This window comes from Rhinopithecus roxellana, chromosome 9 (genome assembly GCF_007565055.1).
Source record: "Rhinopithecus roxellana isolate Shanxi Qingling chromosome 9, ASM756505v1, whole genome shotgun sequence".
NCBI classification, from domain to species: Eukaryota; Metazoa; Chordata; class Mammalia; order Primates; family Cercopithecidae; genus Rhinopithecus; species Rhinopithecus roxellana.
Genome location: NC_044557.1, coordinates 87,926,685 through 87,954,613, shown reverse-complemented (window position 1 = coordinate 87,954,613; position 27,929 = coordinate 87,926,685). Strand labels below are relative to the sequence as shown.

Here is a 27,929-nt window from a genome sequence, read left to right as displayed (position 1 = left end):
CCACAAAAAACCTGTGAGGCGGACTCTATCACTATCCCCAATGTTCTGACGAGAAACATGAAGTACCTTGGCCATGACCACATTGCTCAGAGGTCCTGAGGTAAAGACTAAACTCAGTCGCTCTGATACCAGATGCCAGGACCCAAATCCCAGTCCCCAAGCAAACCCCTTTGGATTTCATTTGTGTCTTCATCTGAGAAGTTTCCTCATTCTCCTGATATTTCAAAGATGAAAACTAGAATATGCTACATGAAGTGTTTCATGTAAATAGACAGCAAAACATGCCATCCCATTACTTCACCTAAGTCAACATTCCTATGTCATTATTCAAAAGGAGGCTGACACACAAGGGCACAAGGCAATCAACCATTCCAACCCTCTAATCAAATCCAGCTTAGGACAATTTTGCAAATCAATCCTTTTGATGCATAAAAGGAGGTGGCTTAGGGAAAATAGCCATTCTCCAAGAGATGCTCACTGGGGCACTAGAATCAGGAACTGTAAACAGGTTTTCTACAACACACACACACACACACACACATATCTGTGACACACATGGAGAAATATTGCTGTGTAAAAATCCCAAGAGTGAGATACTGCAGGCTGTATCTGAGGGACTAATGTTTCATTGAATACACTGGAATATTTGGTTGTGAAAGAGAAAAGGCCTTGATTAGGAATCGGAACACTGAGATTCTGAGAGGATTCTTCCACCTCCCAGCTGTTTATCTATTGAAGGCAAAGCTTCCTTTTCCTATGCCCTGTTTTCTTATTTATACATTAAGGAAACTGAGCTGTGTGACATATAAGCTAATTCCCAGAACTTCCACATTTTATGCCTGTATACTTGTCATTCCTATCACCTTGTATACCTTGTGGTGCCTACTCACCACCAGATAATGGCCATGGTCTTCATATCTAATGTCTTTGTCATATAACTTGCTTACCTCCCAAAGTCATCATTCACCATGTAACCCTGAGTGACCAACTCAATGTAGTTTGCCTGGGACTTTTGTGGTCTTAGCCCTGAAAGTCTTACATTCCAGGAAACCCTCTTCAGTCCTGACAAAATCCACACAGAATCTACCCAAAATTTTGTGACTTCACATATAAGGCATGCCTTTTAATGCTTTTCCACATTGTGTTCCCTCTACACAAAACTAGCAGATGCCACCTGTACAGGCTGAATTGTGTCCCCTTCAAAAAGATATGCTCAAGTCCCAACTCCTAGTACCTCAGAATGTGGCACTGTTTGGAAACAGGGTCTTTACAGAGTCTAAGAAAGCCCAATAGAGTTAAAACAAGACCATTAGGGTGGTCCCTGATCCAATATAACTGGAGTCCTTATAAAAGGGGAAGTTTGGACACAGAGGCAGACATGCAGAGGGAAGATCCTGTGAAGACACACAGGTAGAACACTATGTGAAGGTGGAGGCAGAAACTGTAGTAATGCACTGAAAAGCTAAGGCACATCACAGATTAACAGAAAAACCACCAGAAGCCAGGATAAAGGCATGGAACAGACCCTCGCAGTCCTAAGAAAGAAGAATGTCGCTTACACCTTGATTTCAGACTTCTAGACCCAAGAACTGTGACACAACACATTTCTGTTGCTTCATATGCCCGGTTTTGGGTACTTTGTAACAGCGACCCTAGAAAACCAAGACACCACCAATTCCTACATGCTTAGGGCAGATTTTTTTTTTCTTTTCTTTTCTTTTTTGATGGAATCTCACTCTGTTGCTCAGGCTGGAGTACAGTGGTGCAATCTCAGCTCATTGCAACTTCCACCTCCCAGGTTCAAGCAATTTTCCTGCCTCAGCCTCCCCAGTAGCTGGGACTGCAGGCATGCACTACCATGCCCAACTCATTTTTGTATTTTTCGTAGAGAAAGGGTTTTACCACGTTGAATAGGCTGGTCTTAAACTCCTCACCTCAGGTGATCTGCCCGCCTCAGACTCCTAAAGTGCTGGGATTACAGGTGTGAGCCACCGCGTATGACCAGATTATGTTTTATTAACTAAGTACCTTTCCGACTGATCCTGTATGGAACCTTGGAAACATTGATATAATGTTCTGTGCATAACATTCTAGATCTAGAAGGGGCCACATGAAGGCTGATTGATTACATACATTAGGAAACCACTGGCACCCAGACAGTGTTTAAACCCATGAAACAGTTTCACCTAGGCAATGAAGCTTTGCTAATTTGATTGTTTAAAGGCCAAGATTTTTACTGGGATGCATTTTAATAACAGGTAGGGGGTTATGTTGCTTTAAATATCAAATCTGAATGATAAATGTGTGAGGTGATGTGTATCCCAATTACTTCAATTTGATCATTATACATTGTATGCATGTATCAAAATATCAGATGCACCCCATAGATGTGTACAACTGTTTAAAATAAACATCACATCGTAAACATTATAAATAAACAAAAAATACCAAGAATTATGCACAGTCTTATAATTAGTGGCTGTTTTCCCCTTGTATTCAGTAAATACAACTTGGCTGATGGTCCTTGGGCTCCTCCTGGGAGCCAGGCATCCGTTCATCTTCTCTCCTTTCACTCTCCCTGGCCCTCTGTCTCTCAACACTTGAGTCTGAAGATTTATCTCAGTTAGGGTGGAGAGAGACAGAAAGAAATCCCATTTTGGCATCCATACCTATGTCTTACACTTATTGTTCAATCTGTTTTCCTCAATGCCCCCCACAAGGAGAGCATTAGGAATGTTCCCAGCTACAAATAAAGTACATTGGTTCCATTCCATTCCTGTTTCTTATGGTTCTATAGCTTCCTAGTTCACGGGAAGAGAGAAATCAGGAGTGAGACTTACATTTTATGTAAACCTAACCCCAACGTCTCAGAAACTACTCATCAATAGTATTTGGAGTGCAGTAGGAACTCTGTCACAGTGCTCAGAACATGTCTCCTTCATCAACATCCAGCTCACATAAGACACCTCATCCAATAAGTGTGAATTAAAATAGGTGAGTGCCAACTATGTTCTAGGCAGGCAATGCCTCTCCCTGCTACAATCCGCTCTTCAAACTTCAGCCAAATGAGATTCTGACCCATATCTGATCACATCACTCCCCTACTTAACACATTCCACACTGGCACCTTCTGTACCATTCCTAGGAGAGAAAGTCCAAACTCCTAGGCATGCTTTTCTACCTCCTCTAGGAAGCCTTCTCTGTCTCCCACCACATTGAGTAGTAAAACCTGGTTTATATGTCAGCTTCCCCAAGTGCATGGTGAGATTTTCCTCTCAGGATCAGTTCTCATCCACATTTGTACACAAGGCTCTCTGGCTGCTGCTCTCTTCATATAGACAAATTATTTTGGTAAAGCTATTCTTGACCCCTGAGCCAAAATCCGGATGCTTTTTGGTCCTCATACCCTTGATTCCTCTGCAACAGTTAGCCTTCGGATGCTCCCGCCTTCTGGCTCTCACATTTCTTTGATTCTTTAAATTCTTTGTCCTGATTTTCCTTGCACCTCTCCAACGGCTCTAGCTGAGACTCTTTTGCAAGTTTCTTCACCTTCAAATATACTTAAATTGTGAATTTTCTCTTTAGGGTCTGGTCTTACCAACAAAACAAAATTCAGACTTCATAATACTGGCTCTAGAGACAAACAGCTATGAATCCAAACCCTGACTATCATAAGGTGGCCAAGTGACCTTAGGCCTCAGTGTACCTATCTGTGAAATAATACCTATCTCAAAGGTCTATCGATGGCATCAAGTGAGTTGACAGAGTAAAACTTCCTGGCACAGTCTGAGCTCATACACCTGTGCTAGTGTCGTATAGTCACTGAGTGATTTCAGCCAAGCTCAATTATGGCTATGAGCTGGTGAATCCCAGCCCAGATTCCCACCTAGCCTCTGCATCAGATACCCCATTGCCTTTAGACCTATGAACTCACATCAACTCTTCTTGCTGCCTGATCCTCTTCTCCTTCAGCTTTATTGACTAATTCACCCAAGGGATCCTCTTACCATCACTGCGACTTTTCCCTTCCCCTCAACACAGTACAAAAGCACCAATTCTTTTCATTCCATTACCTCAGCAGTCCTCAATGATTCTCCTTCTGAGCTACCTTCACCTTTTCAATAATTTCTCCCCACCGCAGCTGTCATCCTGTTTGATTCTAACATGTCATTTCTATTACTTATACAATCAAGCAACTCCCTTACTCAAATTGTTTCGCAGTCTTCCTTTATCTACAGATGCAATCCCAGCTCCAGAAGGGGACACACACACCCTTCATGATCCATCTCCCTGGAATCCGGCTAGCCGCATCCCTCCCACTCTATCAAAAACAAAACAAAACAAAACACTTGCATGCAGTACTCTTGAAAACTCTAGCACTACCCCGGAGATGACATGCCCTTTTCCATTTCTGTACCTTTGTGCATACTTTCTCAATGCCTGAGACCCGAGACCCCCTTCTAGCCTTTATCTGGCTTGTGAATGCCCTCTCTTCCAAGTAACCCATCCTGATACCTCCTGGGTGGGTGTTTTGGGAGTTCTCTGTCCTCCATCAACACCTTGTCCATGTTTAACTTCCATTTCTGACATCACTTTCTTGACTTCCACCTGTCTCTCTTACACTATATTAGGAGCAACTTGAGTTCACAATTGTGTCTTTCTCATTGCTCTGCCCAGAATTCTTCGGATAGAGCCAACAAGAGCAAGAGCTCAAGGTCTCCTAAATGAGCAAATTGATGACAGACTGTAAATCAATAAACGAAGGAAAAGGACCCTGAGGTTTATCTTTCAAGGGGGGATTTATATGAAAATGCCATGGGAGGAAACATCACACATTCCCTTTTGAGGAGGAAAACATCAGCAAGAAGGGAGTGAGCCCAAGGGGGCTCTTTTCTCATTCACTTGCTTTTAAGGAATGAGAAAAGGGGGGCCATGATCAGTTCTGAGGACTCTATTTGGAGAATAAACTTTTATTAAGGAAATGTGAGTACATTTGGCTAAGAAAGTATCTCTCACATCTGTCAGTCATTGGCTGGAAGGATTCAGTTCTGAAAACCTACGTTATCTTCTTGTTATTCAAGGAAGAGACACTGGCAGGTGCCAAGCAGCGAGAAAGGGAAGTCTGAGTATAATTTCGTCCTGAGAGTACTGCTCTATAATTTCACTGTTTGCAGCAGTGCACAGCATTTAAGAAATAGGGGGAGAAAGACATCACAACATTTGAATGCCCTTGTCTGAGCCAAATAAAACAAAATGTGCACTGTGGCACTATGGTATGAATGTGTCCCCTCTAAACTGTATGTTAAAACCTAATGCCCTCCTAATGATGTTAAGAGGTGAGGCCCTTTGGAACATGATTAAGTAATCAGGGCTTTGTCCTCATGAGTGGATTAGTGACTTATAAAAGGCCTGGAAGGAACTAGCTTAACCTTTTTCTCCCTTCTACTTTCTACCATGTGACAAGGCAGCATTTGCCCCTTCCATCATGTAAGGACACAGCACAGGAGCCCTCACCAGGCATCAAATGCTAGTGTCTTGAATTTGGACTTCCCAGTCTCCAGAACTGTGAGAAAATAAGTGTATGCCATTTGCAAATTACCCAGTTTCAGGCATTTTGTTACAGCAGCACAAAAGGACTAAAACAGTGTGTTGGGGATGAGGGGGAGGGGAGAGACAGAAAGGGAAATAGAGAGAGAGAGAAAGAAAAAGAGAGTGAGCAAGCAAGAGAAAACAGAGTATGTGAATGCTAGCATCTCAGCATCGAAGAATGAATTCTTTCATGTGGCCACTTGCAGAATGTTCAAAACCAGGGCAGATATTGCATGCATGTGAGCCTCTATTTCCTCTATGATTTAGGGATAATACAATATTTCTTGTAGAACTGTGAGAATTACATGAGGTTATTTGTAATAATACAGAGTTTTAAATTTTTTCATCTCCAAAGAATTCTGGTTAACTCCATTGGGTTGAGACATAAAAGACACTTTCGCCCAATGATGGTGAAGTGATTTTTTTTCAAGTAAAACAACAAATTTTACTTGTTTTGAGAACACAAAATATGATGGTGAAAGTGAAGATTTGCCTGCTTTGAGGAAGAACATCAGAACAGCCTTGCAATGGCGTCTTCCGTTTTTCCAAAAGTTTCTAAACAGTAACTCAGCTACTTGAGTGTCAATGGCTGGGGTCTGTGGAGCTGTGGAAAACCTTACATCAGCTGGATGGAAGATTTGTAGACTTTTTCTGTTTACAAAACGTCCTCTCACTTAAAAAGTGCAGATCCATTACCTAATACCATGAAGTTTCTTAATCTATGTTTAATTCCTCTAAACTTTGTGAAAAGTATTTTGCAGAGGTTTTAGAAGGGGTGGAGTAGAAGAGATTTGGGAGTATATGAGGACAGTTAAGTCAAGATCATTTCCTCCCTCACCTTGTTCAATGATAAAAGAGTTTGATCAAACAGTATGAATCTTCATGAACATTAACCTGGTCTACAAAGCAAGACAAGCAGCAAGATGTATTCTTTTTTTTTTTTTTAACTTTTTATTATACTTTAAGTTCTAGGGTACATGTGCATAACGTGCAGGTTTGTTACATATGTATACTTGTGCCATGTTGGTGTGCTGCACCCATCAACTCGTCAGCACCCATCAGTTCATCACTTATATCAGGTATAACTCCCAATGCAATCCCTCCCCCCTCCCCATGATAGGCCCTGGTGTGTGATGTTCCCCTTCCTGAGTCCAAGTGATCTCATTGTTCAGTTCCCACCTATGAGTGAGAACATGCAGTGTTTGGTTTTCTGTTCTTGTGACAGTTTGCTAAGAATGATGGTTTCCAGCTGCATCCATGTCCCTACAAAGGACGCAAACTCATCCTTTTTTATGGCTGCATAGTATTCCATGGTGTATATGTGCCACATTTTCTTAATCCAGTCTGTCACTGATGGACATTTGGGTCGATTCCAAGTCTTTGCTATTGTGAATAGTGCCACAATAAACATACGTGTGCATGTGTCTTTATAGCAGCATGATTTATAATCCTTTGGGTATATACCCAGTAGTGGGATGGCTGGGTCATATGGTACATCTAGTTCTAGATCCTTGAGGAATTGCCATACTGTTTTCCATAATGGTTGAACTAGTTTACAATCCTACCAACAGTGTAAAAGTGTTCCTATTTCTCCACATCCTCTCCAACATCTGTTGTTTCCTGACTTTTTAATGATTGCCATTCTAACTGGTGTGAGATGGTATCTCATTGTGGTTTTGATTTGCATTTCTCTGATGGTGAGTGATCATGAGCATTTTTTCATGTGTCTGTTGGCTGTATGAATGTCTTCTTTTGAGAAATGTCTGTTCATATCCTTTGCCCACTTTTTGATGGAGTTGTTTGTTTTTTTCTTGTATATTTGTTTGAGTTCTTTGTAGATTCTGGATATTAGCCCTTTGTCGGATGAGTAGATTGCAAAAATTTTCTCCCATTCTGTAGGTTGCCTGTTCACTCTGATGGTAGTTTCTTTTGCTGTGCAGAAGCTCTTTAGTTTAATTAGATCCCATTTGTCAATTTTGGCTTTTGCTGCCATTGCTTTTGGTGTTTTAGACATGAAGTCCTTGCCCATGCCTATGTCCTGAATGGTATTACCTAGGTTTTCTTCTAGGGTTTTTATGGTATTAGGTCTAACATTTAAGTCTCTAATCCATCTTGAATTAATCTTCGTATAAGGAGTAAGGAAAGGATCCAGTTTCAGCTTTCTACTTATGGCTAGCCAATTTTCCCAGCACCATTTATTAAATAGGGAATCCTTTCCCCATTTCTTGTTTCTCTCAGGTTTGTCAAAGATCAGATGGCTGTAGATGTGTGGTATTATTTCTGAGGACTCTGTTCTGTTCCATTGGTCTATATCTCTGTTTTGGTACCAGTACCATGCTGTTTTGGTTACTGTAGCCTTGTAGTATAGTTTGAAGTCAGGTAGCGTGATGCCTCCAGCTTTGCTCATGCTAAAAATACTCAATAAATTCGGTATTGATGGAACGTACCTCAAAATAATAAAAGCTATTTATGACAAACCCACAGCTAATATCATACTGAATGGGCAAAAACTGGAAAAATTCCCTTTGAAAACTGGCACAAGACAGGGATGCCCTCTCTCACCACTCCTATTCAACATAGTGTTGGAAGTTCTGGCTAGGGCAATCAGGCAAGAGAAAGAAATCAAGGGTATTCAGTTAGGAAAAGAAGAAGTCAAATTGTCCCTGTTTGCAGATGACATGATTGTATATTTAGAAAACCCCATTGTCTCAGCCCAAAATCTCCTTAAGCTGATAAGCAACTTCAGCAAAGTCTCAGGATACAAAATTAATGTGCAAAAATCACAAGCATTCTTATACACCAGTAACAGACGAACAGAGAGCCAAATCATGAATGAACTTCCATTCACAATTGCTTCAAAGAGAATAAAATACCTAGGAATCCAACTTACAAGGGATGTAAAGGACCTCTTCAAGGAGAACTACAAACCACTGCTCAGTGAAATCAAAGAGGACACAAACAAATGGAAGAACATACCATGCTCATGGATAGGAAGAATCAATATCGTGAAAATGGCCATACTGCCCAAGGTTATTTATAGATTCAATGCCATCCCCATCAAGCTACCAATGAGTTTCTTCACAGAATTGGAAAAAACTGCTTTAAAGTTCATATGGAACCAAAAAAAGAGCCTGCATTGCCAAGACAATCCTAAGTCAAAAGGATGTATTCATTTTTAGGGCATATTATTTATATTATCAAGAGAGCATAGTTTCCTAATAAAGAAAAAATTTACAATTTTAAATAATGAAATTATTAAAATCTGTGCTAGTGTTGCATAGCAACATGTTTTCCCCCCATTTCTAGAATGCACTTAAATGCATTTTAATATTAAAACTAAAACTATAAAACAAGTGAAATGTGCAAAAATACAGCATTGGTTAAATAAATTATAATATAATCACATGATGGAATTCTGTGTAGTAATTAATTATGTTGTAAAAATATGTAGGGTTATTTAAAATGTTTATAACATGGAAAGAGAGAAAAACAGAGAGTAACTTATACACTTTTACCCTTTTATACATTTTTGTAAAGGAAAATACATGTGAATATAAAATAGTTTGTGCCTAGAGAAAGAATATGATGACATTTTTCTTTGTACTTTTACTTATTTTCACAGTATACATATTTATGTAAACAGAACTATAAACATACACACATATATACGTGTGTGCAACTGAAAGTTGAAAATGAAGATATCTGAAGGAATACATTTAAAACTGCTTTTAAGCAATATTTGACAATTCATGGGGAAAAAAAACAAGATCAGTGAAGGATCCCACTCTCTTATACCTCCTCTGGCCCAAGATCTACTCAAAAAACTTCTAGGAAAGAAACATTCTAGAGTTTAGTATATTTTATTGACTATATTTTCCTAGTGTCCCTAAAACTATTATTTCTTTAGAAATATGGCATTTTCACTTTGCAGATCTCAAATGTAAAGTAAAAAACAGAAAACGTGATTTCTCCTATTGAAGCCAATAGGAATAAGCATGGCGTCCATTAGTATTTAAACCCATTTTCATACTGCTATGAAGGAATACCCAAGACTGGGTAATTTATTTAAAAAAAAAAAAAAAAAAAAAAAAAAAGGTTTAATGGATTCACAGCTCCACATGGCGGGCGAGGACTTACAATCATGGCAGAAGGTGAAAAAGCAGCAAAGGTACATCTTACCTGGCAGTAGGCAAGAAAGCCCGTGTAGGGGAACTGCCCTTTATAAAACCATCATTCTCAAGAAACGTATTCACCATCACGAGAACAGCCCAAGAAAAATCCGCCCCCATGATTCAATTACCTCCCACTAGGTTCTTCCTACAACACATGGTGATTATGAGAGCTACAATTCAAGATGAGATTTGGATGGGGACACAGCCAAACCATATCAATTAAATTTTTAAGTGGCAAGAAGAGCGCTTCCTGAGGAATTAGCTGTAATAAGCATAAAGTACCTGCATAAAATGTAGAAAGGAACAAGTATTCAGAGCTTGACCAGATCAACAGTCTGTTCCAGCCCCAGCACTAACCAGCTGAGGATGTTTATTTCAGAGTCTTAGTTATAATCAATGGAGTAGTCCATAGAGGGCTTAGGTCCTCTTGGCTAGTACTGTAAAACCTGGGTCTCTATTTTACTAGTGCTTTACAAATATCACCTCGTGAACATTTAATAGATTCTGCAAAATAAATGAAGAAAGTGAGATGAAAGAATTTTAATAACTTGCCCATGGGTACCCTGCTAATAATAGAATCAATGAAATTAGAACCAGAACCAGGATATGTGTCTCTTAAATGTCTCTGATTTTTCCATCATCCTACCTTCATGGCCACATGACCTTTTACTCTACTTAAGAGACCTCAGTGAGAACCGTCAAGTACCTTTGGAGTACAGAGTTCTTTTACAGCACAAAACTAGAAAGGACCACACTGCCCAGTGGCATTCTGCTCTGCCTTTGATTCCACCAGAAAGTATTTGGGCCCTGTGGGTGGCTCTGAGCTCACCAGAGGCATTTTAAATCTCAGCAGGTCAATATCCGGTCCCCTGGAAAGAGCTTTTCTTTATATACCTGCTGAGCCTGTCCTCAGCCAGGGGTTAAGAGGATAAAAGGCTCAAAGCAGCAGGCTCATGAAGTCACAGATTAAAAGGTAAATCGAGAAAAAAAAAATAGGACAGGGCAATCATTAACAAGAATGCGGATTTGTTCAAAAAATAATCCAGAATGTTCATCTACATAAGCACTTGGGTAACTGAAGTCTGTTTACTCATCATAGGAATAATGATAATAATGTCATTGTATGAAAGGGGGATATAAAATTGCTATTAAAATAATAATTATGGAATTTTAGAGAAAAAAGACTCAGAGATGAACAAGGCTACCTATCCCTTTGTGCTAGATGAAACACTGACTGTAAGTGATCAATATCCTACATCAAACTGGCTTTAACAAAAATAAAAGGAATAGATTAGCTTGAACAACTGAAAAGTCATGGGGCTGGAATGATGTATTAAATCCATTGCTTCTGTGGTGTGTCCAAATCATACCCACCTACCATTCACCATGGTGGACATTCTACCTTCACAAATGGATCATTGCCAAAGCCGTCGTAATGCTAAACTTGTCGGTTCACCTGCACGCTGACTGCCCAACTCTCTAATGGTTGCTTCTTAGTCCAGAAAGCTGAACATTCAATGGAGCTCTCAAATATTTATAATTCCCACTCACTTTCAAAAGTGTGGGAATGAATGAAAAGGATCTCAAAATATTTTAATAAAATAAGTGGAGAAAAAAAGATTGTTTCTGACAGAACCAGACAAATCAATTAATTAATCTCTGGCAAGCAAAGATCATTGTATTTCTGAGTCTATTAAGGGACATCAGGGCTAGTTAGCTAATTTCACAGGGGAGCTGGATGTCGCTGGGCATTAGACAGTGATGGGAAACATCAGGCAGAAACACAAGATGACATTTTCTTTCAGGAAGCACTTGACTTTCAACTTAACCATCCACTTTGGTAGAGAAGAGCCAGGTGAGTGTGTTCAAAGGAGATTTCAATCCTAACATTTCTGAGCCTTCACACTTTTACACCAGCTCTGATAATACTGATCATAGGTCCTTTTTGTGAGATTGGTCTGTGGATGAGAACAGGATTTTTCTGTAAAATCATCTAAAGCCACTGGGGAGAAAATCTCCTAAATGATATTGTAAAGAAGGGGAGGAAGAAAGACAGGGGATGAATCTAAATATCAAACAATGAAAAATCTTACTTGGAAAGAAAATCAGTTTGATTTAGAGCTTTATCTGAGTTAATATTTAAAACCAAATTTGAATTCATTGTCAAGGACAAATGTTAGCTCCATTTCAGCTAACAATATTAGAAATGCAGGTTCATGACCTCGTAAATAGATACAAATGAGTTATGGATATACTGATGATTAACAAATATCCATGTAATGAGTTTCATAATTAATTGTTCATTAGAAAGCATTTCCTTGGGAGAAAAGAATTGCACATGAAAATAAGACCATTCCTCCTGTTTTCTCACCATCAGCACCATGCTGGAAAGCTAACACAAAGTCTCCGGAATTTCCAGAGCAGAAGAATGCATAAACGGAGTTAAGATCCAGTGTCCTATTGGGGAAGAGAAGGCTTCGCAATCCGGTTATGAACATAGAAGTCAGGGTCTCATTTTCTTTATAAAAAAGAGGCTAGCAAAGAGAGGCTGAGATTACTTGGCCTGTGCAATCTTCACTTAGCCTTAATCCCGTCATTTCCAACCTTGAAATTGCCTCAGGAACTTTCACAAGTGCTGACACCTCGGTCCCACTGCAAAGATCTTTTTACTTAATTGGTCTGGAGGATAAAAATTTCCGTTTTCCAGGAACTTCTACTACACGATGAAGGTTGAGATTTTCACAGGAACTCTTTCAGCAGAGTCACCCAGGGAACATATTAAAACACAGTCTCCTAAGCTCCTCAACCAGAGATTCTGACTCAGTAGGTCTGAGACCAGGGCCAAGAATTTCCATTTCTTTTCTTTTTTCTTTTCTTTCTTTCTTTTTTTTTTTTTTTTTTTTTGAGACAAAATCTCACTCTGTTGCCCAGGCAGGAGTGCAGTGGCACGATCTCGGTTCACTGCAACCTCCACCTCCACCTCCACCTCCCTGGTTCAAGCAATTCCCCTGCCTCAGCCTCCCGAGTAGCTGGGATTACAGGTGCATGCCACCACATCCAGCTAATTTTTTTGTATTTTTAGTAAAGATGGGGTTTCACCATGTTGGCCAGACTGGTCTCGAACTCCTGACCTCAGGCAATCCACCCTCCTCGGCCTCCCAAAGCTGGGATTACAGGTGTGAGCCACCATGCCCAGCCAAGAATTTCCATTTTTAATGTGCTCCCAGTTGACAGGGATGCTGCTAGCCCATGAGCCACCCTTTGAGCAGCACTGATTTAAATAGAACGTTAGGAATTTGGAATCATCTTCTATTACTATCATTTAATGAAGATCCATATGACTCATCTGTAATTGAATAAATTTTGAAAGAAGAAACAGGAAGTTCAATACAATATAAGCTAGAATTTTTCTCCCTGTATGCACTAGGCCCTATGCTGGGCACTGGCAATGCAAAGTCAAATAAGATCAGATCTTTACTCTGAAGCAGCTCACATTGACAGAGAAGAAGACAAAGCAACACATTACATCTCTAACATTCTTTTTTGCAGTTTCCTCTTCTGTAGTCTAAAAACTCTCTGGCAGTTGACACTAGCATCCCTACATCTCCAAGTTTAATAAAAAAGTATGCTGCAATAAATAAATTCATAAATCCTCTCACCTCCACCCACTCCCCCACTCTTACTCTTCACTTCAAGCATGAGTTGCCGTCTTTGGTCTTTCAGGTGGGCTCGGTGTGCTGATGTCACAGGTCCCCTGTCGGGCTGACCCACATCGATCCTTAAAGTGACAGCTCTGTTATTTCACTCCGAGACATCTGTTCTGACTCTGCCTAGAGACTGCATTCCTCCTTCTCTGTCTCTTCAGAGTATCCCCAGTCTGTCTCAGTGACAAGTATCTACCATGCATATGATGGCCATTTTCTTTTTTTCCTGATTTTAAATTTTAGTTTTCTGCGGGTATATGGTAGGTATAGATATTTATGGGGCACATAAGATGTTTTAATACAGGCATGGAATGCCTAATAATCACCTCATGGAGAAGAGAGTATTCGTCTCCTCAAGCATATTTATCCTTTGTGTTATAAACAATCCAATTACCCTATTTTAGTTATTTTTAAATGTACAATTATTATTGACTGTAGTCACCCTGCTGTGCTATCAAATAGTAGGACTTATTCTTTCTAACCTATTTTGTACCTATTAACCATCCCCACCTCCCTCTCACCACCCCCCACCCCCATATCACTTTTTTTTTTTTTTTTTAAACGAAATACCATTACCCAATTTGGTGATGGTAGGGACCATTCATCTGATCATCTCCTCAAGTAGTATTGTGCATGGACTACGGCGCACATGTGATAGTCTTCACTGATGGCCATTGGTTGAGTGACCCTTTAATCTATGAGACTTTGGTCTGAATGACTTATAGTTGCTTCCACAACCTCAAGTCATCTTCTAAGATGTGAAGAAGATGTTGCAAGGTGGAAAGCGCACGCTGCTTGAAGTCAGACATTCTGACCTTCTTATTTGTCAGCTGTGTGTACTTGGGCAAAAAACTTAGCTTGGGGCCTTGGTTTCTTCATGCTATAGAAGTTATACAGAGTCTTGGGGACGTTTTGAGGATAAACCAGATAATGTATAAATGGTATGACACATGGTAGGATTACTTATTATTGTTATCTAATTGGGATATACATGCCCTGTAAAAATAACTTCAAGATTTACTGAAATATTTGAACTGATGGTCATTTTCTATGTATGTGTCAGTCTCTCTCATTAGCTGGTAAACACCTCGATGGCAGGGGCTCTATCATTTCACCTTAGTGTTTCTAGAGCCGAAAACAATAGCATATGCAAACTAGTGTCCTTGGGAATTAGTAGATGACCAAATAAAGCATGTATAGATGTGCCTTAGGAATATGGAAAAGCTAGGGATTCCAAAAATCTGGGCTGAACACAATAACTAAATGTCCATATACAGAGATAGTTTGGAGAGGAGGTTATATTGAGCTGGAACTTCTATAGCACAGAATTTTCAAGAGAGATGCTAGGTGGAACAGGGCCAAGAATTGTCTGATGAGTGAGAGCAAAAAGAAACTGGGAGTGTTTTAAACAGGGAAGCAAGGTGGTCACGACAACCTTTTTGGGTAGTAACTCCATTAATAGTGTTAATGACAGGTTAGAGACAAGGCTATACTTGTAGTGGTGACGATTTAGTTGGCATCAGCTAGATACAAAGAACCCTACTACCTTCTCTGCATATATTAATTAATGCCATACACTTTCAGATTCACCCATGAGACAGACTTTGTCACCACCATTTTATAGGCCATACAATGTTGGGTTGGGGGATGTTTCCAAGTCCTCAGAGCTCATAAACGGCAGAGCATGGCTTCAAATTAAGGTCTGACCTCAAAGCCCAGGGCTCCTATCAATATACAATGTGACTTCTGATCAAATGAGATGTGGACCAATGGCAACAGGACTTTGAGAAGGATGCACAGATCTTTGCCTCATTAAAGCTCAGCCTCTGTGAATGCTGTCCAGAACCCCTCCTCATATGCCTCCTTCCCTGAAACAGAAAGCTGGTCTCAGAACCATTTCCCATTCTTCTCACTGCCTGGGGTTCAGGACACCCACCAAAACCACTCAACCTCACCAAATTACATCCTTAAGTAAGTAGGGGCCATAGTACACAAGAGGCACTTGAAGCATTAAACTCAGGGTTATCTTTTCACAACTGGAGTCTAATCTTGGAGGTAGATTATTTAAATGTACATGGATTCTTAGTCTTCTATCTAGAGATGGTATCTGTTTCTTCATTTTGAAGCTGGACTGGCCTTGTGACTTGCTTTGGTTGGTGGAATGTATTAGAAAAACAACTTTATGCATTCCAAGACTGAACAACAGGAGATTTTGTGTGTTTCCCCTCTTGATAGCCCAGGAACCTAGTCTGCTGGAGAATGAGAGGCCACAAGGAGAAGCACAACAGCCCAGCTGGGAGCCCCAGACCTGTGAGTGAGCCCAGTGAGATCATCCAAGTCACATCTAACTCAGTAGAACCGACCAACTAAGCCCAGTCCAAACTACTTACTCACGAGCTAAACTAAGTTGTTTTTAAGCCATTAAGTTTTAGAAAAGTCTGTTATGCAACAAAAGCAAAAGGATAGATACCCCTTGTTTTTTATACTAATTTGCTCTATTAACTGGACATAAAAAAACTCAATTTCTATTAACTTTGTTTTTTGTGTGTCAGTAACATGTCAAAAGTAGTAGCAACCATCATGAGGACATGTAGTTCATGTCTGTGTTTGGTTTCTTATATAACTATTTCACATCTTGATTATTTACAATGAGCCTTGGAGGTAAGTCTATCATGAGGATTTATTAATATCACCTGCACGTGAAATGCCAAATTCAGGCTGCATCCTCAAAAAGATAAAAGCAACTATATTTCAATTATATAAATTGATGTTTGGAAATACCAACATTATCAGTTTTTTTAAAGATCTAGGCACAAGTGTTACAATACGTGGTTTTAAAGTAACGGTCTGCATCAGTATTGAACATACTGACTCCTTTTTACCACAGCTACACGGGCAAGCTTCATTTTCCGTCAATTCACTTCCCTTTAAAACTGACATATTTAATAGAAAGAGCCACTGAGAAGAGAGTAGGCAGAACGGAGTGCAGGAGGGAGGAGATGAATTAGCACTTTCTAGTCTCTGTCAATATGTGGTTTATTTTCAGATGCAATAAAGGTTTGGATTTTTGACTTGGCAGGAAAACACAATGAAAATCTTTTCCTCATTAGTACCAAATTTCCTACAATCTGACTTCCCCACCTCCACTTTCTTCCATGGAAAGAAACAAACATACACACACACACACAGATACACACACACAGAAATACAAACTGTAAAGCATACTTACCCTCTCTGAAAGAGATCCACATTATAAAATTTATGTAGCTCTACAGAAAACTCAACCGTTCCTTGTATTTCAGACATGATCTTTTTGGCTCATTACCTGAAAAACAAGAAAGAAATTAACAGCTTGAGATCACATCAGCCACTCAGAGAGAATCTGGCTTTTACAACAGGAAACCAATCTGACCAACAGGACCAACAGGAGTAGCATGTGTCCACTGAACGTCACCACTCAGGGTTCCTTTTATGGAAGAAGACACGGAGAGACAAAATGACATGCCTACTGTCACAGCTTCTACCTGGAAGGGCCAGGAGGCAGACCCAGGTGTCCTAACTCCAAAGCTGAGCTGGTCCCCTGCCCTTTCCGATCTGTTAGTACCGTGGAGACAACAACATCCTGGCCAAGAGCACATCCTTCATGGCCAAAGGCACAAGAATCCCTGCTCTACCACTTTTCAGCTGTGTGACCTTGAGCAAGTCACTGAACTTCCCTCATCTTCAGTGTTCTCATCTGTAACGTGAGGACTGGTAATAGCACATAACTTTGATAGATGGTGGGAAGAGAAAATAAATATGCCACATTGAGCACTTTGCATGGTCATTTGTGTAGTAAATACTCAATAAGTTGTAGCTACCACTGATAATAATAATTTAAAATGATTTTATAATTGATGTTATAAATGCAGTCTTTAAAGACTAAAGGTGGCTGGAGCAATATCAAGCATGGCACATAGAGCATGTGGGTGCTGCTGCCAGGTAGATGTTTAACCCAACTTGACAGGTTGCTAATTTTCCAATTAGTTGTTACTGGGGGTCAGTAACAAGAGGGTTGAATGGAAAAGATGGGAGGAAAAAAAACATTAAAACAGTCCAAGTCTGGGATGAGAAATAAGCCAAGAGGTACATTTAAAAGCAGGCTGGGTTTTCTGAGAATATCAAAGCATCTAGATATCAGAAATGTGATGAAAGGGAAAGAAGTTTACTTGTACTGAGCACCTACTATATTCTTGGTGTTGCATAAAGTATTCCATGTAAGTTGCCTGATTTATTCCAACAAGAATTTTGTATTATTCTTGCCCCATTTTGCATGCAAGAAAAAAGGACCAGAGAAGCTCTGACCTGGAGCCACTTTCTAACTCTGGAATGTGCTGGTGGTGTGGCCTTTGGTAAGATCCTCCCATTCTCCAAGCCTGCTTACTACCATGCATAACAGGGATGACGCAAGCTACTGAGTAGACTCCTGATAGAATAAGAGGTAACGACTTGCAATATACCTGGCACCTAGCAGGATCTCAAGACCTGGTATGACCTCTGGGAAGGGAGAAAAGGAGGAGAGGGGAAAGGAAAGGAATACGTGGGTCTGTCACCTGGCAAGTTGTGATTCAACTTGGATCTCCTTCCAAAGCCCCTCTTTCTGCCCCCAGATGCCTCAGGGACCAGACCATTCTTGTGGTTCAGAGCGCAACTTCACTGCAGTTAACAGGGTCAGGCTAGGCCAGATCCCACAGATAAGAGCAGGAGGGATTAACTGGACCTTAACTGCATTTCAGCTCAGGCAAATGTTTCATCCAGGCAACACTTCCAGGGATTCATAAGGCTGCATACCAAATTAAAATCCTTAGAACCAACCTCTATAAATTCTGCAAGACAGAATTTCAATCTGGCAAACATGGAAAGGCCTGGCTCACAAACTGTGCCAAAAGCCCATTTCCCCAATGAAGAGCCATGGAGGTGCACCCTGACCCTGCCCAACACACCGGAGCCAGTCAAGGTCAGAACCCGAGGTTCAATTTTAATCCCAAGTCATTTCCAGTCAAAGTCGGATGGAGGGGCAAGCAAATGGAAGCCACACTGTGCTTCCCTCCATAATCACATTAAATGTCAACAGCTGCATTGTCCTCATTTTCTCATCACCCCACTCAGTCTGAATCCTCCAAAACCTCAGAGCTGGTAAAACCATCTGACTCCTTTCTTGGAGTTGTCAGCTTTCTATTATCCCTGGTCCCTCTCCTGATCTCTGATCCTGGGGAGGAGAGTATATAGAAAGAGAGACGAAGAGAGAGCAGGAACAATGAACCCCAATAGTGCCAGCCTACCATATACTACACACTGATGGGGGTTCCATGCATGACTTCACACAATCCTCAAAAGCCCTCTGTATGGGTGCTATTGACCCTGAGCCACACAGACAGTGGTGCTGTGCAGGCAGAGTGCCTACCCAGGAGCCTGAGTTTTCCAGCTCCTGCACTTACTGGCAGAATGGCTGGGACCATGTTTTGGGACAGAGTTAATATTGAAAAGAAAATATTTAATGCATGGAGAATACCACACAGAACATTCTTTTCTCCTTGAAAGATGCACCATACCATGCTCTTGTTCAGGACAAATGGGATAGAGTTCTGGAACTTGTAAATGCAGACACAGTTTCTTGGTGGGAAGCTGCCTTTTCCTTTAAAACAGCATGTTAGGCATTATAACCAAACACCCATAATGCAGTGAGGAAGATGAGTTCCATGTAAAATAGTTTTGTTTTTTTGTTTGTTTTGTTTTGTTTTTGTTTTTGTTTTTTGAGATGGAGTCTCGCACTGTCACCCAGGCTGGAGTGCAGTGGCTCTATCTTGGCTCACTGCAAGCTCCTTCTCCCCAGTTAACTCCATTCTGCCTCAGCCTCCCATGTAACTGGGACTACAGGTACCCGCCACCACACCTGGCTAATTCTTTGTATTTTTAGTAGAGACGGGGTTTCACTGTATTAGCCAGGATGATCTCGATCTCCTGATCTCGTGATCCGCCCACCTCGGCCTCCCAAAGTACTGGGATTACAGGCATGAGCCACTGTGCCCCACCCCATGTAAAATACTTTTAAAACTCTGTGTTGATTTTGCTGGTAACATCCTTGGCCCACTTTGTGGTCAGTAATCTAGAGCCATTTGCCTTGGTCCCAACCTTCTCCCCTTCTCTTTCCATCTGAGGATTAATGGGAAGGTATCACAGCAGTGGTTTTCAGGTGTGGTCCTCAGACCAGTGGTATCAGCAACATTTTGTTATGAAAAGCAAGTATTGAGTCCCATGCCAGACCTACTCAGTCAGAAACTCCAGGGGTGAGGTTCAGGGATCTGTGTTTTCACAAGTTCTCCAGGGAATTTAGGTGCAAACACTAATTTGAGAACCACTGGCCTAAAGACAAGGATTTTAGCATTAACCAGACCTGAGTTAACTTGGTTTCTTGTGAGCTGCATGACCTTGGGCCCATTCGTTAACTTCTCTGTCCCTCATTGCTAAGAGGTGAAGAGTAAGAGTACCTACCCTATAAAAGTGTCTTCATGATCAGTAGGGAGACAGTATTCAAAATGTCAAATATACTGTTTGGCATATTTCTGGAACATACTTACAACATATGCACACAATAGACACATGACACATACCCAACACACACATCACACTCATACACACAAACACACAGATACATACAATGTGCATTGATATAACACACACACACACACAAATCTTCATCACACACACAAGATGCCCATGACACATACCCAGCACACACTGGGTGCTGAAAAGACTGTCCAGGAAAGCCCGTTCTCTGCCTCTGTAGGACTGAGCTGAGGGGCAAGGTTCTGAGAATGCATCGTGATGAGTGCAGTGAGAAGTGTCAGCATACGTCATGCTCATGAGGAGGAGAGGACATGATTCAGATCTCTGTCCCCAGCACATCAGCAACCACACCTTGGGTAGACCAGTTTTCCTCAATATTTGTTCCAAGAACCTCCCCCCAAAACATCAGAAAACCCAGCACTCACCCCGAACATGAACATGTACCATACACACAACAACATACCCAACCCAAAACACACAGGCACCATCTGCACACACACCACAGACATCTTTTCTGCACTAGCTTCCTACTACAACCAGCACCACCCACCATTCTAGTGAACTCAGTCATTCTGCTGCATTTGGTGTGACTCTGAAAAGCTCACCTTCAAACTGCACTTCCTGAAAGCTGTGTGTCCAGGCACTGTGGCACTCTAAAGCATACGGAGCTTACGAGCAGACCTTGCCCTCATGATGCTCAGGGACTGGGAAAGGGTGATTCAGTGACAATCACATGCCAGTGATGACAGCTTAGGAAGAGGGGGGACCTGGGTCTTTGGCACTCACGTACGGCCTCCCTGGGAAGGCTGGCTTCTGAATGAGGAGGCCTTTGCCATGCCTCAGTCCAGGGCCATCAGTGCATATCTCTTCTGTTCAGAAAGTGAAGAGAGTAACCTCAGCAGGTCATCTCAACCTCAGCTCACCTGAAGTCGACACACCTGCCCTTGGTACTGCCCTTCACTGTGTAATCTCCCTGGGCCCCTGGTTACTGCCTGGTCCTCACTCAGGCAGCAGCACCCACAGCTTACACCTGTGTGCAGACAGCTTGCCCCTGGTACACCACATTTAGGCAAACATACCTAGAGAAGAGGATGGAGAGGGGGGCAGAACAGGAAGGCCCCTGAAGCCTATGTCTAGAGATTAACACAGGCATCATCAGATTAGCCTTCCTTGTGGACAGTGGAGAGAACAGCCTGTCTCTAAAACAATATCCATACAGGCTCCAGAACAAGACTCCTGGGTCTCTAAAACAATATCCATACAGGCTCCAGAACAAGACTCCTGGGTCTCTAAAACAATATCCATACAGGCTCCAGAACAAGACTCCTGGGTCTCTAAAACAATATCCATACAGGCTCCAGAACAAGACTCCTGGGTCTCTAAAACAATATCCATACAGGCTCCAGAACAAGACTCCTGGGTCTCTAAAACAATATCCATACAGGCTCCAGAACAAGACTCCTGGGTCTCTAAAACAATATCCATACAGGCTCCAGAACAAGACTCCTGGGTCTCAATGGCCCTGGGTGACCTTGGAGTCATTATTATCTTCCTGGGCCTCTTTTTCCTTGTTTGTTAAGTGAGGATAATAATAATACCTACTTCCTGGAGTATTGCAATAATTAAAACTATTAACATACATAAGGCACTCAAAATAGAGACTGGCATGTGATAAACTTTCAATACATGCATGCTATGTTTAGCTTTGTTACAGAAGACAGAACTAGGAGACAGGGTAAAAGAAAATGCAGTGAAATTACAGCTTTGTTTGGTTTTCATTCACTAAAAAACATCTTGATCAAGTGCCCCTAATTGACCTGCCCTCTCCTGGGAGCTTTCTAGCCACCCCAGCTGCCCAACAATGGACCAGTCTACGTTACGAAGCAATGAACTCCCTCATCACTGGGAGTGTGCAGACAAATGACGAGGTCCCACTTTTCCAGGAAAGCCCCTGCCTTGAGTTTAAACAACAATTAAATTCCCCTTTGTCCACAAGATTCTAAGATCTCATTACCCTAAGCAGGCCATGTTTGTATTTGATTGATGAGGAACAAAAGAGGCAGAGGGTAGACCAGAGAACCAGAAGGTGATGTCACAGAACCTCCGTTCAGATTTGATTTCTGCCACTTAATAGGTTGACTAGGACATGACTTCATCTCTTTGAGTCCAGGCTTCTGCATCTGTACCTGGAGGGAAACACCTACCTCAGAGGATGATACAGAATGGTAACTAATTAAACTAACTTTTGTAAAGTATTAAAAATGTTCTCATTGTCAATAGGATATTGTTAGAGCACAGAAAAATATTTTAGAAACATAGCATGTTACTTTTCTTCCTTAAGAAGGAGACGACTGGGCTCTAAGTCCCTAAAAAGGAGTCATTGTCTGTTTATGAATTTCTGAGCACTCCACGCCCAACCTGGCATCTGGTAAACAGCAGAAGTTCACAAATACTATGGAATTAAGGAATAAATGGTAACATCAGACAACAGACTCTGGGCCAGAGTGTGAGTATGAAAGAGGAACAGAATTCAGCAAGGAAAACAAAGCAACAGAAAATAAGACCAAAAACATCTAAGAGTTGAAACAGTGATATTGGTTATGGCAGATAAAGCAAGTTCTTTGTCATTAGAGGTATCCAAAAAGGGGCTGTCCAAGAAAGCCCTTTCTCCACCTCTGTCAGACTGAGTTCGACTGAGGATACACAGTGATGAGTGCACTGAGAGGTGCCAACATGCATCATGCTTAGGAGGAGGGCAGGACACGATTCAGATCTCCATCCACAGCATATCAGCAACCACACCCTGGGTGAACCAGCTTTCCCCAATATTCGTTCCAAGAACCTCCCACAAAAGAACAACCTGGGAAAATTAACAACAACAACAACAACAACAAAAACCCAGATTATTGAGTCCTACACTCAGATCTCCTTATCAGACTCCAAGACAGGATCTAGGAACACAAAGGCTAACATCTGATCCCACTGCTGCATCTGCCTCTAACGCCAGCTCTGGCAGAAAAACTGTGCTTGTAAATCATAGCTGAGCAGAATGCATCTATGTCCCATTTGTGTGGCTGAATGAGGACAAGAAATCACCTCTGAGAAGAAATATGAGCTGATTATTTTGTCAAAAATCAAATTCCTCTTCTTTTAGAGTTACAAAAATTGTCTAGATTTATAAACTACCATGTAAAATGCAAAGTCTACATGGCACCTGGAATGGAGCCTCCATAGTCTGTCCGTCTGTCTGTCTGTCTCTCTCTCTCTCTCTCTCTCTCTCTCTCTGTGTGTGTGTGTGTATGTGTGTCTGTGTGTGTGTGTATGTGTATATGTAGGTCAGGTTTTGGGATAGACCAGCCAGGATCCAGATATCAACATTACAATCTACTTAAAGTTAAAAAACTCCATAAACCTCAGTCTCATCCTCTGTAAAACAACAAATAGATCTTTATCCCCAACACGTAACACAGAAGGTTGACAACAGACGTCAGACCCAGCCCTTCCATAACACATAAAGTTGAAGCCACCAAGAATAAATGTTAATACATCTAGTTAATTGTATGAGTGTTTCATTTTGAATTTTCTTTTTACTGTCATCATATTTCACTGAGCCTTTTCTTTCTGCATGTGTGTTGGTTTCCCTCCAGTTTTTCATCATTATTATCCAAAATGGTGTATTCAAAGACATTCAAAACTAAGCAACATGGTGGGGATGGGGGAAAGTCTGTCTTCTCTGTTCCAAAATTGTGACCTGCAGGTCTTTCTCCCAGCAACAGGACATGGAGATGGCATTCCCTCTTGCATTAAAGGAATCTGGAGAGACCTCAAAATTGTGGAAGACTGTTGTCACTTACCCGGTTGTCTGGGCATCAACTGGGTTCAGCCTTCAGTCCTTCTTTTTTTGTTTGTTTTATTTTGTTTTGAAATGGAGACTCACTCTGTTGCCTAAGCTGGAGTGAGGTGGCACAATCTCGGCTCACTGCAACTTCTGCCTCGTAGGTTCAAGTGATTTCTGGCTAATTTTTGTATTTTTAGTAGAGACAGGGTTTCACTGTGTGGGCCAGACTGGTCTCGAACTGCTGACCCCACGTGATCTGCCCACCTCAGCCTCCCAAAGTGCTAGGATTACAGGCATGAACCATTGCACCTGGCCCAGGGCCCAGTCCTTCTTCTCCTTTCCTCACAAAGACAATTAGTTGTTAGTTCTCACTATCATTATCTCCATCTCTAAAGCCACCACCCTAGGAATGCTGATCACTATTCTCTTTCCTGATTATTCCCACCTCTTCCATGCGCCTCTCTCTGCTCCAGCTTCATCACCTTCTGTGCATTCTCCACCTCTCACTGAAGTGGCCTATCTTGAGCACCAAGAAGCTCATGATCTGCATATCTCAAAAGTTTTCAGTGGTTTCTCTGGCCCTTGGCAAGATTCAAGAGGCATTGTACACTCCATCAACTTCTTAATTCTCCAGGTACAATGCTTTATCCTCCCTCCCATGCCAAAACTGAGCTTTAATCTATTTCCTTTAGTTCTACAACATGTGATCTTTCAAAGATTCCATCTCTGTATAAGTACCAGAGAGAACATCAATGCATTAGGGTGGCACTGAGGATTAAAGATAATCACATACATAAAGAACTTCAGTCATTGCCTACAAAACTGTCAATCACTCATCATCACTAGCAATCACTATTTTTATTTCCACCTTCAACACAGTTGGCAGAAATTCAAAAGGTCCCTCATATCCAGACCTAAAGAACTAGGCCCCCATCTTAACTTTAGAGGTTCTGGCATTTGTAGAGGCCCGAGTAAATGTTTGCACTTTTCATCACAATATATAAAAATGTTTAATTAGTTATTTACATTTTTAAAAATGTACTAGAGCAGTCTCAGTTGCCTCTGAGAATGTTGGATAAAATATTAAAACTGTTTTGAAGAAATATCATAACTCCAATACCTCATTAGATTTTGTTTGGGAAAAAATTATTTTACAAATGTGTTTTCCTTTCAATGCAATTTTTCTTTAAAACTTCAATCTTCAGAGTATATGGTCTTTGAAAGATTAAATGAAAATAATAATTTAATCTTAATATACATCAGCATTTACTTTATGAAAAGGGAAAACAACATTAATGTTCTCAAATGACTGTGTATCATAGAATTACAGTATCGATGGGAAAGGCTCGGGAAGAGATCTCTCATGTACAGAGGAATATTGTGAGGATAGAGAAGGGATCTATCTTAGTCTGTTTTCTGCTGCTATAACAGAATACCACAGATTGAATAATTTATTAAGAACAGAAAGTTATTTGGCTCATGGTTCTGGAGATTGGGAAGTCCAAGAGCACAGCGTCTGGTATTCCCCTGTCCATGGTAGAAGGACTGAAGGCACAAGAGAACACTCAAGACAGAGAGACGAAACTGGACTAAACTCCCTTTCATAACAAACCCAGTCTGGAGATAACTAACCCACTCCCTCTATAACACCATTAATCTATTTATCTCTTAAAGGCTCCACATTTCAACACTGCTAGTAACAATGAAATCTTAATATGAGTTTTGGCAGAAATCATAGCAGGATACCAGAGCACACATGACCTAGCAAGTTCTTGGGATAGCCACACTCAAACACAGATTACCCTGTCAGAATGTGCTGCTTTCTCTGTAGGGTCCAAGAGAAGCAGCAGAAATTACTCTCCAAAGCATGTATCTGCATTCAGTGATGTCCTTCTCCCCAGGGGATTTACTCCACACAGCCATTCTAGCAAGGTAATAACTTCAGTTTGTTGCCCGGCATGATCACTGCAGGGAAAATCTGCTCAGTGTTCCAGGCAAATAATCTTACTAGAGATGGAAAACTGGCGCTTCTTCATTAAGAAGGGAGGATCCCCTAAGCACTCTTTCTTGCTGTAAGAGCATCTCATCAACATTTGACTCCCAATCTTGGGTCTCACCTCTGTGTGGAAACTTGGACAAGTCACACAACATCTTTAAGCCTCACCATTCACATGCAGAATAGGGGCCAACTTCTCACAGCACCAGGGACACAGGAAATCTGAGCCATCGACCTTCCAATCTGAGCCATTGGAAGACACAGATAGGACCTGAGCAAAGGAAGTCAAGTCACAACTGTGGTCCACAAGGATAAATACCCCGAAATAAAGATGCACAAAGCAGGCAGGCGCACCTACTGGTGGTGGCTGAGACCCACCAGGTCAGCCTTCTGGGACCTGGCCAGTCCAAGCAATACAGAGGCCACTCCCTCAGCAGCTGTGCAATCTTGGAGCAAGAACTTAATCTCTCTGTGTCTCAGTTTCCCCAAATGAAAGTTTTTGGGAGTCTGGCATATGATTAATGCTTAATAAGTATAAGCTAGTATGATAAAGAAGTAAACCTAAAAATAGTTCTGTGGCAACTGCAGGAGAGGAATGATAATCCCCTTCCACGAATGAGTTACCTACACCCTTGCCAACTCTGAGGTTCTTCAGGGCCCCCCTGCTGATTAGGAGCAGAGGGGAGGCCAGAAATCACATCTCTGACCCTCACCCACCATAGAAAATGCAGCCCCAGGCATTCACCCCCTGAATGTTTAAAAGTATTTTCTTTCCTTCAATATAGAAATCAAAACTGGCTGTGTATGTTTGCTTATTTTTTTTCACATCTGAAGACAGTGCAAATAGAAGCATCCCACACAATGCCAAGTTCCTGTTTTCTTTGGGATTCTATGTCCCCCTTATCTTAGGCAGCATTTTAAAATTCAGGCAAGCAGGCACATAAGTTTTCACAATCTCATAAAAAGATAACTGACTCATAAACTCAGGCAGAGGGCTTGAAGTACCAAAGATGAGGAAGCTCTATTAAGGGAGCAGCAGCCAATGCCATCACTATTTGTAGCTCTCAGGCATGAAGCCTTCTCCCTTTCTGCCAATGCTGGAAACTCTGGTGACACTCACTGAGAAGTTAAACATGTGACCACAGTGAGTGGCAATTTATCTCTCTTTCCACCTACTGAAATACATGCACACAAACAGAATCCTAAGTGTGTGTGTGTACATAAGCACATACAACAAGGAGCATACTGTCTCCAAGTTCTTTTTTTGGAGAGGCAATGTCAAATAATAGAAAGGGCAGGGGCTTCAGGGCTGCCAAATCTGGTTCACATTCTGACCATTCTATGGGTTACCCTAATCAAATTTTAGTGCCCTCATTTTCCACATCTGTAATCCTACTATAGTAATGTCTGTCTACTTGGTAGTGATTTACTTTTGGGAAGATCAACATAAATGTTTATTTTTTTCAGCAACATTATGGCTTTTCAATATATAGTGGATAATGTTAATATTAGAATAACTAATAATAACAATAAAATATATGTATGTTGTGCAATAAAAATTTTGCTTAACAAAGATAAGCTTAAATATCCGAAGAAATCCAGCCTGGAGTGAACCACAGGATAACCTGGATGAAGCTGAGTTGCTAGGCAAAGACATAGGCAATGTCCAGGGCCCAGATACCAGGACTCCAAGCTTAGGGGAAGCATACTGGATACTGAGCCCACAGCCAATGAGGCTGGATTCAGATGTAGGTTCCCATTTTCTCTGAGTCCTGAGGGAAACAGAAGTTGCATCTCTCCTCCTCAAGAAACTTAATTCAGGCAGGTAAGAATAGCACCTCACATTCATTGAGGTTGGGGGAGGTTTCAATGCAATGATAGACATAACCTGATAGTGAATACACCTTTCCTGAAAGGCACTGATTCCTTGTCTGTGGAAGAACGTCGCAGATGCCAAGTCTGCCCCAGGAGTTGAAGACAGGATTTCTGCTTTGGGATTGAGCCTTGAGTAGACATCCTCTATG

At 41.3% G+C, this 27,929-nt stretch overlaps 1 protein-coding gene across 4 annotated transcripts in view; it reads right to left on the bottom strand.

The window, feature by feature from the left end:
- FAM135B (family with sequence similarity 135 member B) overlaps positions 1 to 27,929 on the bottom strand; it is a 366,985-nt gene that overhangs the window by 229,131 nt on the left and 109,925 nt on the right. For 2 of the 4 annotated variants that reach the window (XM_030937787.1, XM_030937788.1), the window contains exon 2: positions 16,695 to 16,790. In XM_030937787.1, the coding sequence (XP_030793647.1) occupies positions 16,695 to 16,771 (77 nt within the window). In that variant the 5' untranslated portion in view covers positions 16,772 to 16,790. Of the gene's footprint in view, positions 1 to 16,112; positions 16,191 to 16,694; positions 16,793 to 27,929 lie in introns of those variants that run through there. The other 2 variants (XM_010364503.1, XM_010364504.1) reach the window with 2 other exon arrangements.